Below are 12369 nucleotides of genomic sequence, written 5' to 3'. Positions count from 1 at the left end.
GGTTCGAGCCCTGGTCTGGGAAGATCCCACATGCCGCGGAGCAGCTGGGCCCGTGAGCCACAACTACTGAGCCTGCGCGTCTGGAGCCTGTGCTCCGCAACAAGAGAGGCCGCGACAGTGAGAGGCCCGCGCACCGCGATGAAGAGTGGCCCCCGCTTGCCTCAACTAGAGAAAGCCCTCGCACAGAAACGAAGACCCAACACAGCCAAAAATTAAAAAAAAATAAATAAATAAAGAAGAAGCCACAAGAAGACGAGCAGAAGGGGCAGAGACGCAGCACAGTCAAGACCCATACCCCTGGGTGGGCGACTCACAAATGGGAGGATAATTACAATTGCAGAGGTTCTCCACAGGAGAGAGGACAAGCCCCACAGCAGGATCCCTAGCCTGGGGACTCCTGCACTGGGAAGACATTTGGCTTTTTAAGGGCACACTTTCAGGAGAACCAGAGGGCTGTGGGAAACAGAGACTCCACTCTTAAAGGGCATATACAAAATCTCACACACTCTGGCATCCAGGTCAGAAGCAGCAATTTGAAAGGAGCCTGAGTCAGACCCACTCGTTGATCTTCAAGAGCCTCCTGGAGAGGCAGGAGGCAAATGGAGCCCACCCTTGACTAAGACACTGGCCGCAGCCATTCGGGGGAGCTCATTCTACCAGGAGGACACTCGCCCTGGTAAGTGCCATTTTGGAATCCTCCCTCTAGCTTACTGGCACCAGGACCCAGGCCCGCCCTGGCAGGCCAAGTTTTAGGACCCCTTGGGCCCCTCAGGCAGCATCCAGGGATCTTGCCCCACCCACCAGCAAGCTGACACCAACTTCCAGGACATGCTGGACACCAAAGCCAGCTGTGCCAGGAACCAGCTCTGCCCACTGGGGGTCTAATACCAACTCTGGGGAACCCCAGGGCCCTGCAGCCAGAAACGCTGGGACCTGGCTCCACCCAGCAGCAGACCAGCACTAGGCCCAGGACCCTCTGGGATCTGGGCCCTTTCCATCAGCAGGCCAACACTACATCCGGGACCTCTGGTCCCACAACCTGCCCCCCAGACCCAGTTCTGCCCACCAGAAGGCCAGCGCTAGCCCCCTTAACCCTGCTGCACGTTGTACATGAAAGTTGTTAAGAGAGTAAATCCTAAGGGTTCTCATCACAAGGAAAAATAATTTTTTCTACGTCTTTATTTATGATGGATGTTCACTAAACTTACTGCAGTAATCACTTCATAATGCATATAAGTCAAATCGTTATGCTGTACACAAACTTACACAGTGCTGTACGTCAATTATATCTCAATAAAACTGGAAAAAAAAACATGTTTATACACTTTGGATTCTCAATACTGATTTACACATTTTTCTATATAGGAAATGAAATACCTTAGTCACTCTGAACCTGAAGTCCTACAAAAGCTGAGACTCCAGTAAATGAATTTTCAACCTCATGAGACTTAAATAGTCACAGGAAACTAAAACCCAAACTTTTTCACACTCCAATATTACTACACTGTTCCAGTATAGATCTCTAGGCCCCTTCAAAACAGCCTTCCTTTGGACAGAAGGAATTTTTTTAAAAAGGTCTCTATTGTCAACTCACACTACGAAAAATATACCCATTCATAGTAATCTTTATATTATGTTTACTGCCAAATAAACATTCCATATTTGTTTCTTGGCTCACCACTTCCCCACTTTTAGAGGGGATGATTATTTTTCTTCTTTTTTTTTTTGAGTCAGCTGTGGGAAGGGAAGGAGATTTCTGCAGTGCCTTCTGAGAGCCAAATGAATTAATGCTTATTTTACTTAAATGCAAAGAGATAAACCAAACCAGATTTTATACACAGAAACCTTACAGTTATCTTTGAAACCCTATATATGAGCAAAGCAATGTAAAACATAATTTAAAATGTAAAAGTAATTTTACCTTTTATTAATGTCTTCATCTGCAAATCCTGTGGGAATGAGAGAGAAATATTTTCCCATCTTTAGCCATAGGTTAGATTTGGGAATCCAGCCATTGTGTGCATGAATAGCATGGATTTTAGCAAGCTGACGTGCTATAAGCCTGTTTAAAAACAAAACAGCATAAAAAAGAAAGTGTTAAGCACCATACAGTTCATATCTACTCATAGGTAAGCTAAAATAACTAAGGTGCCTTTATCTTATAACATGATTTATTTTTACCATATATAAGATTCAAACTAATATGGCAAGTCAACCCTCAAAAGGAGAGGCAAACAAATGTTTAAAGCATAAGTAGGAAGAAACACCTAAAATTAATACAGTAATTAAATACTGTGTCCAAAAGGGACTGAGTGTCTGGATATAGGCAGCCTATTTTGATTATACAATGTTTGCGACCAGCAGAACAATACACAACGATAAATGATTTCAAGGCACATATTAGATATTAATCACTGATGCATTTAAATTACACTGAGTCATTTTAATTTTGAGCTTTTGAAGTCACTGAAGCTAAAGGGCAAAAGAGACTAAAGTAAAAAGATAAATGGGCAGACAAATAGGTTCTATGAGTTAATTTCTGTAAGTGTGTTGTTAACAACAAATACTCTGAACAAACGTTAGGATTTTATGATGTAGAATCAATACTGATATAACAACAAAATAGTTTGAAGCTGTGTAGTATATTTGTGCCCACACCATCTTTGTATCTGCAGAACCTAGTACAGCAAATGCTAATGGAGGAATAAGCATACCAAATAGAAATAAGAACTAAATTACCATATAGTCCATAGAATAGTAGGTAGAAACATGACTTAACAATAATCTACAAATAAAAGAACTTAAAACTGGCAAATTTTCAAGATGCTAACAATCTAATGTAACGTTCCTCAAAGTACAATCCTAGGACCTGCAACATAGCACCACCTAGGAATTTCTAAGGTTCCACCTCGGATCTACTGAATCATAATCTCTATGGGTAGGCCCCAGCACTGCATTTTAAACAAGATTTCCAGGTGATCCTAATTCACTGTATAATTTGAGAGGCACTGATATAATGCTCCAATTCTGCTTTTGAAGTCACTGAGGTTAAAGGGCAAAAGGGACTAAAGTAAAAAGGTAAGTGGGCAGATAAACAGGTTCAGTGAGTTAATTCCTATAACTGTGTTAACAAGTTCTCTGAACAAACATTAGCTTGGCTATGTACTAAAATCAATCTTTGGAAACTTAAAAAAAAAAAAAGAAGGAAAAAATACAGAGGCCTGGGTATTACCCCGAGAAATTAATTGGTTTGGGGTGCAGCCAGGGCATCAAGATATTTTAAAAGCTTCCCAGATGACTAATACGCAAAAACCACTTAACTAAGTACACAGAGAATCTAGCATTGTAGTAATCCTTCACCAATCTGTGATTAAATAACACAGTTTTATTATATTTTTATACTACAGTGAATATTCTCATCTATCTAGTTTTTAATAAGAGTCCTGACTTTCCTTTGGAGAAACTTCCATCCCCCTCACTTTTTCACGTGGTTCACTCAGAGCTCATCTCAATCCTAACTCCCTATCCCACCGGCACCACTAACTTTAGGAGTGAAGAGATGACACAGACTTGCCCAGAGCATTCCATCCTTCAGGCCAGAATGATTGGTTCAGGGCATATTACCCAAACTAGGCCAAAATGATTTGATCCCAAGACTTTGGTTGAAGCTACTGACTTTGGTTGAGGCGATCAGAAAAGAAGGGACACACTCGCCACACTGCAAATTGATTAGATAAGCCTGTAACTGCTAAGAATCATAATTGTCACTCCTTAGAAAAGTCTGCCAGAAAAAAAAAGGTAACTCACAACAAAACAGACAGTGATATTCCTAATGGCACTATTAGAGCCCCTGGATCTACCCATGCTTGAACTTAGTATTCTCAGATATATGAATCAACAAATTCTTCCTTCTTTGAGTCAGTTTGAATTTTCAAATTATTATTCTCAATAAGTCCTAATGCATCTCAGAAGTGTTTAGGCATTACTGCAAGTGAGTTTCAGTTCTACTACAAGAAATATTTGATGTTTTGTTTGAAAGAACACAGCATTAAAGAACCAATAGATTGACTAATATTCTTCATCTTTCAGTTTGGATGACTGTAATTCAGCTGACCACATCTCGTTTGATGTTTGATGATCTGAAAAACATTTCACAGTAGGGGAAAATGCTCAATGCCTGTAAGGAGCAGAAAACTGTTATTGGTCTGACAGTACTTGATGCAATGAAAAGAGGTCTATAGGACATACCCCTTGCAAATCTTTGATACCCAAAGCTGTAACTGAATTAGCTGTTACCCTACTGATTCTCTCATGTACTCAGGTACAGAAATTGGTGAGTTTCTCTTGTCTTCAGAGTACCACTGGATTTTATTACTGAATTTAAAATAAGTGATAAAATATTTGTAATGCTGTTCTTTAACCCACCTAAATTTTTAAAGAGAAACCTGCTTATATTGTTATTCTGAAGCTTAAAGTTTACATGTAGCTCACATTCAGCAAGCTCCTCAGCCTAAAACTGCTGCCAAGTGCAGTGTCTGATGCATTCAATATTTTCTCCTTGTTTTCTACTCTGGAAAATAAGTATGATGAGGTTTCACTGTAAGTGAGTAAAATTTGCTTTCGGCCTTTATTTTGATGATTAAGTTAGGATTCTATGGATGCTGAAGTTATGTGAAAGGAGAGACATAGATATCATATCTGAGAATATCTTTCGCCTTTAAGGCACTGCATTCTTGTCTAAAGTGGAAAATTTGGCTGATTTGAGAATAAAATATAACTGAGTATGCAACCATGTGAAGAATAAATCTTATTTTTGGGGGAAAAAAGAATCCTAATGCATTACCAAAATATTAAAATCTTTTTAGGTATGTGTGTTTTGGTCCATACCTCTCAAATTACCAAATAAACATTTTTATATAAATTAAATAATTATTGCTTAAATGATCTTCCCCAAGACCATATACTCTACAAGAATATAGGAAAAAAATCTATTTTTATATCAATCTCTCATACAGTATTTGCATAAAAAGCTAGGCCCAAATGAACATGTACTACTTTAAGCATCAGGAACCTTCATGAAAAAACCAAGTGATAATAAAATCAAAACAAAGGAGAGTACAAATATACACATATATACACGCAAACACACATATACATACATAGATGTATGTGTGTGTGTGTGACACATATATATTTGAAGCCAGTAAAAACTGGTTTTAAAACTTCAAGGAGGGGAATTGGGACAAAAGGCCTGAAGAAAGGTAATCCATGTTACATAAAACTCAAGGGGCAATCTATATCAACAGAACATTATGACCTAGAAATGTTTACTCAACAAATGAGACCAGTGATTCAGAAGAAGGGTCACATATTAGAACAGGTATTTAACACCAAAAAATTTTATTTGCTGTTTTAAAAATAAATAATAATGTCTATTTTTTATAGTTTTACCCCAGAGTTTGTATGAGACCCTGATTTGCAAAACACAAAATGTAGTCTCAGAAGTTGTCCAAATATAAGTTATTTAGCTAGGAGTGACTGGAATGACAATTCTAAGGCAAATACTTCAAAATGGCCACAACTCCAAGGGGTTCTTACACGTTAATGGAATCTGTTGAACATGAATAGCTGCTACAAGAAAAAGCACCTACTAATTTTGATTGTCTTCACTTTTCTGGCAGAAAGGTGGCTAACTGGAGCTGAGCCAGGATTTGAACCGATGATGTGATGCAAAGGCCAAGGCCTTTCCACTGTAATATACTGCAGTAACACTGCCCAGAATTAGTTGGGTTTTCTTCTGACTTTGCCCTTGTATTTTAAGTCTAAACTGAAGCAAATCATTTCATTTCTCTGAGTCTCAGATTTCTTACAAGGAAAATCAAATTACTGGCGTAATCTTAAAGCTCTCCTTCAAATCTAACATGATATGCCCCTGAATACCAGAAAAAAATTTACATAAACATTTACTCAATTTAGAGATTTAAGTTCAACAATGACAACAGGAATTTCACATTCATATTCATATACAAAGATCCTGTAGACTAACTTCCCATTTCATACCAATTTCCTACTAGGTATAATAGAAATGTTAAATATACATGAACTATGGAGTGAAAGGCAAATTTTCCAAATTTGATTTTGATTTTTATCAAAATTATCAAATATTTTCTCCTTTCAACAAATTTCTGAAATTACAAGTGAAATTATAAAAATTATTTTATATGCAATTTTAAAAACATTTCTGCATAACATGATATATACCTACTCAAATGGAAAACAAACTAAAATATTAACAACCACCATACAATAGCAAAATTAGTATTTGTAAAAAAACTATAACAAAACTTAAGAGCTAATGATTAATATCTTCTAAAGTAAATTATAGATATATTTACCTTATCTACAGGCGCACTGTTAAAATAGAATTCGATTATATAAGGGACAAAGTTAATGTTCAATGATAACATCATGCTTACATAATAGGTAAAAATATATTCAGAATAGTGTTTAAAATATTTTGTAGCATTTTCTTATATAATTTAAAAAAATAGCAGCAAGTAATAATAGTATAGTTGAGATTGCTTTATCAATACTACTGATAAAGACTATCACTAAGTTATCATACAAGGGGCAAAGACCATGCCTTATTCTATCCTAGCATTCCGCACTAAGAGGAGGTACTTAACAGATATTTGATGAATAAGAATCATCATCTTGGCAACAGACTCAGGATACATTTAGAAACTTACCATAGGATTCTACCACTATTAGAGTTTTTCTCTGGTGGATTAAAATTTATCCTGGATTTTTAAAAATCTCATATAATAAGAACTGTGCCAAAATTAATGCCTAGCTATAGAAAAACAAAATGACCATCCATTTGAAATACTGCCTGTTCTTTAACAAGACACATCTTGTATAAGCCTTTTTTGCAAAATCTAGGATTCAAGTCAATTTTTACAGGTCTCAGAACTACCAGTGTATCTTTTCTGTAGCAAAATTAACAAGGAAAGGAAGAAAATCTATTATACAAATATCCTCGTGGAAATAACAAGTATAGTTCAATTGCAAGCATAGCAGCTACATACTTAAAAACTAGGCTTTGCTAAGAGATTTTAAAAATTAAATAAGTCCTACTTACAAGTTCCATACTCATCTAAACTTTTTGATAAACTGGTGTTGAACAAAATACGCAATTTGTGAAGGATGGCTTTGTTAGGAAAATTTATGGTTTTTACTAGTAAATGAATTCACCAAAGTTGCAGAACACAAAACCAACACATAAAATACATTGCAGTTCTACATCATCAATGAACAATCCAAAAAGGAAATTAAGAAAACAATTCCACTTACAATAGCAACAAAAAGAATAAAATACTTAGAAATAAACTTAACCAATGAGGTAAAAGATTTCTATACTTAAAACTACAAAATGTTGCTGAAAAAAATTTAATACAGAAATAAATGGAAAGACATCCCATGTTTGTGGACTGGAAGACTTAACATTGCTAAGGTGTCAATACTACCCAAAGTGATCTTTAAATTCAATACAATCCCTATCAAAATCCCAATAGCATTTTTTGCATAAACAGAAAAAACTCCACCCTAAAATTCAAATGTAATTTTAAGGAAACCCAGATAGCTAAAACAAGCTGGAGAAAAAAGAATAAAGTTGGAGGTCTCACACTTCCTGATTTCAAAACTTATTACAAAGCTACAGTTATCAAAACAGAGTGGCACTGGCATAGCCTCAGACATACAGACCAATGGAATAGACAGCTCCAAAATAAACCCTCCAATTTATGATCAAATGATTTTCAATAAGGATGCCAAAACCATTCAATGGCAAAGGACAGTCTTTTCAACAGCTGGTGCTGGAAAAACAGGATATCCACATGTAAAAGAAAGATGTTCCTTAATCCTTTCCTTAAATCATACATAAAAATTAACTCAAAGTGGATCAAAAATCTAAATGTAAGAGCTAAAACTATAAAACCCTTAGAAGAAAACATAGGAGAAAAGCTTCATGACACAGAACTTGGTAACAATTTCTTGGATATGACACCAATAGCACAGACAATAAAAGAAAAAACATAAACTGGACTACATACATCAAAATTTAGAACTGTGCATCAACAGACAAAATCAACAGAGTGAAAAGGCAACCCATGGAATTAAGTATTTGTAAGTCATATATGTGATAAGGAGTTAATATCCAGAATACATAAAGTACTCTTACATCTAGACAACAACAAAAAAATCCCATTAGAAAATTGGAAGAGGACTTGAATTGACATTTCCCCCAAGAAGATACACAAATGGTCAAGAAGCATAAGAAAAGATGCTAAACGTGACTAATCATTAGGGAAATAGAAATCAAACCCACAATGAGATACCACCTCCTTGCAATAAGGATGGCTACTATCAAAAAAACAAAATAATAAGTGTTGGCAAGGACTTGGAGAAACTGGAACCCTTGTGCATTGTTGGTGAGAATGTAAATTGGTGCAGCCACTATGGGAAACAGTAAGGCAGTTCCTAAAAATATTAAAAATAGAATGACCATATGATCCAGCAATTCCACTTCTGATTATATACCCAAAAGAACTGAAAACAGGGTCTCAAAAAGATATTTGCACACCCATGTTCATAATAGCATTATTCACAATAGTGAAAAAGCATCAACAGAAGTAACCCAAATGTCCATCCATGGATTAATGAGTAAACAAAATATGGCCTACATATACAATGGAATATTACTCAGCCTTAAAAAGGAAGGAAATTCTGACACACGCTACAACGTGGATGAACCCTGAAGACATTATGCTAAGTGAAATAAGCCAGTCACAAAAAGACAAAAAAGTACAATTCCACTTACATAAGGTACCTAGAGCAGTCAAATTCATGCAGACAGAAAGTAAAATGGTTGCCAAGGCTGGGGGTAGGGGAGAATGGGAAGTTGTTTAATGGATACAAAATTTTAGTTTTGCAAGACGAAAAGAACTGTGGAGATTGGTTGCACAACAATGTGAATGTACTTAACACTATGGAACTGTATACTTAAAAAATGATTAAGATGGTAAATTTTGTTATGTGTATTTTATCACAATTAAAAATAAAAAATGTTAACTAAATTATTTAAATGGTCATAAGAGGGCTTCCCTGGTGGCGCAGTGGTTGAGAGTCTGCCTGTCAATGCAGGGGACACGAGTTCAAGCCCTGGTCTGGGAAGATCCCACATGCCGCGGAGCAACTGGGCCCGTGAGCCACAACTACTGAGCCTGCACGTCTGGAGCCTGTGCTCCGCAACGGGAGAAGCCGCGATAGTGAGAGGCCCGCGCACCGCGATGAAGAGTGGCCCCCGCTTGCCACAACTAGAGAAAGCCCTCGCACAGAAACAAAGACCCAACACAGCCATAAATAAATAAATAAATAAATAAAAATTTTTAAAAATAAAAATAAAAAAAATAAAATAATAAAATAAATGGTCATAAGAAAGAATACAGTTCTTAAAAAGACTTGATTAGAGCAATTCAATTGTTTTCTATTAGTAAATTTTATATACAACAGAGAAAAAACTAGGTAATAAAAAATTAAGATTTCTGATTTTCCCTATCATAGAGTGGTCCTTCTTCTTCCTAGTCTTAATAAGATAAGGTTTTACTGCACTAACATCAAGGCAAATGCACTTTAAATTCCATACTCAATAAAGCCAAATGTTTGAAAATCTCAAGGCTGCAGAGAATCTCCTCAAACACCCACTAATACTCACTAATTGCTCCTCTCTTGGAAGCTTTTAAAAAATTATAATAACAGGCATTTTTTTGAAACTGGAAAACAAAATCCCTAATCCTACCATCCCAACAGAATTTATTTCTTTTTTACAAACTCCCTTTGAGTTTTCACATAAGCAAATTATTTCCTGACTGTAGCCACAGTTCAACTAGTAAGCTGATTTTTTTCCTTAGTCCTGCATCAGACATCTTGCATGTTTTAGACAATATTCAATAGTAACATAACACTTATTTGTGCTGATGTACCTTAGTTATATCTAAATATGAGTTGTTATGACGCAATCAAGCATATGCCTTTCTTTTATGACTTACTATATAATGCCCCATTGATTTCCGAAAGAGAACATTACCAATTTTACTTGCAACTCACAGTGTACCAGTTCCACTACAATACCCTCAGCACTGGAAGTTGGTGTTTTTTAGTTATGCTTCTTGATAAGTGAGCAATAATTCATTTTAAATTGCATTTCTCCCATTATGTCTGTTGCTGAGTGGCTTTAATTATACTTCAGCCAGTATTCCCAGCAAGAGGCAAGTTTTAGAGAAATACTTGATGAGAAAATTCCTAAACACCTTAATTTGAATTAAAAAAAAATATTTAAAGGTCTCTGCAATACTTGATTGCTACACAAAAGTTCAAATAAAAAAGATCATTGGGCTTCCCTGGTGACGCAGTGGTTGAGAGTCTGACTGCCAATGCAGGGGACACGGGTTCGAGCCCTGGTCTGGGAAGATCCCACATGCCGCAGAGCAACTGGGCCCGTGAGCCACAACTACTGAGCCTGCGCGTCTGGAGCCTGTGCTCTGCAACAGGAGAGGCCGCAACAGTGAGAGGCCTGCGCACCGCGATGAAGAGTGGCCCCCGCCTGCCACAACTAGAGAAAGCCCTCGCACAGAAACGAAGACCCAACACAGCCAAAAAAAAAGATCATGATAAACTTCCATAAGTTGAATTACTAGTTAAGCATTAGCCTGATGCTATTCGTCTTTACCTATCGTCTCCCTCAGACTCCTCCATGCTCTGCCTCATCCTTTAAAGTCCAATTCAAATGTTACCTCAGTTAAACACTGCCTTATTTCCCAACTATACCACAGTAAATTATTTGTACTTTTTTTGAAAATCTTTTCTGTTCCTCTGTGTATACTATTTAGCTTATTTTTTCCCCAAGGTTATTGTCTGTCACAGACTGTAAATTACTAGTAGAGCAGCTGACTGAACCATTTTTCCTCCCCTAGACTACATTAAACATAAATATATTCCAATGCCTTTTATATTCAAAGTAGATACTCTCTATTATAATCATAATACAGGCAAGTAGCTACGTCTGAAGAAGCCAAAGCAAGAGAATACTGTGGACTTTGATCTATGGCTCAAGACCCTTTCAGGAAGTTTGTGAGGTTAAAACTATTTATGAACTATTTTCATAAAGTATTATTTACCTTTTTCACTCTCATTTTCTAACAAGTGCACAGTACAGTTTTGAGAAGCTACATGAAGTGGTGTGATGATGTCATCATGTTGACCGACAGCTAAAAGAACGTGCGCTTGATAATCTTTCATTCTAAAAACTTTGTTCTAATTTCTAACATAGTAAACACTGATAAATATAATTCACATAAACAAAAGTTCTTTGGGTCCTCAATAACCTTTTAAGAGTTGTAAAAGGGTCTTGAGACCGAAATGTTTGAGAACTTTTGATTTAAACTATCAATGAACTTGCTGTTTTCAAATCAAGCCCAAAAGAAAATTTTAGCAATTTTAGAAAAATGATCGAGCATATGCAAGACATTATTCTTACAGAAAACATAATACTTTGAATTAAATAATTTTTAAGTTTAAAGAGTAACAAAGACGTGCTAACAGAATTAAGACTCATAGTAAGCAAGAACTCTGAAACTATGAGCAGCTGGGTAACGAAGCTTAGTAATAAGAAATGTGTAATGCTTTGATTCAAGCACTACTTAAAAAAATTGAGAAGCCTTGACCTTCTGCGACAGGCTAATCCAAAACCTCTCACAGTCCTTTCTTTTGCAAAGAGTTAACTATGAGAATTCAGAAAAAAGGAATGTTTTTTCTTTAGCAAAAATAAAACAAAACCCGAACAAAAGAAAGTTTCTAAATTAACCAAATAGTTGCCTAAAGAAAGAAAAGGCAGTTTTAAAAAACATTTCCTTGTGCACTTAATACTCTTATTTTTCAAAAGGACAAATTATTTAGGAAAAGAAATGTACCTGAAAATGGCAGGGTTGCAGACATGCTTTGGATCCAATGCTTCTCCCTGTATAAATTCATAGCACAGTCCATTATTGAAGGTACAGTAGAGTTGTGGTGCACAGCCGTGAGCCTGCAACACTCGGAAACTCTTCACTTCCTCATCTCGATCGACTAACAACTCAGTCTTATTGCCATAAATTCGCACCAGGACTACGTCCTCCATTGTATTACCCACATAACAGCCAATAAGTTTGTTTGTGATTCCATCTGTGAAAAGCTGCCCAAAAAAAAAGAAAAAATGGGGGAAAAACAATTATTTACTTTTAAGGAAGGAATAGGAGATAACTTGAAAATCATTAA

The 12369-nt window shown here is 36.3% G+C and overlaps 1 protein-coding gene across 1 annotated transcript in view; it reads right to left on the bottom strand.

Annotated features, from left to right (window-relative positions):
- The window catches only part of ETNK1 (ethanolamine kinase 1), a 73738-nt gene that overhangs the window by 33988 nt on the left and 27381 nt on the right, over window positions 1-12369 (bottom strand). Inside the window, 2 exon segments of the mRNA XM_036865027.1 lie at window positions 1922-2062; window positions 12027-12286. Of these exon segments, the coding sequence (XP_036720922.1) occupies window positions 1922-2062; window positions 12027-12286 (401 nt within the window).

The sequence above is a fragment of the Balaenoptera musculus genome, chromosome 10, assembly GCF_009873245.2.
Source record: "Balaenoptera musculus isolate JJ_BM4_2016_0621 chromosome 10, mBalMus1.pri.v3, whole genome shotgun sequence".
NCBI classification, from domain to species: domain Eukaryota; kingdom Metazoa; phylum Chordata; class Mammalia; order Artiodactyla; family Balaenopteridae; genus Balaenoptera; species Balaenoptera musculus.
Note: the sequence above shows the minus strand (reverse complement) of the source record. Positions and strands in the feature narration are given on the sequence as shown.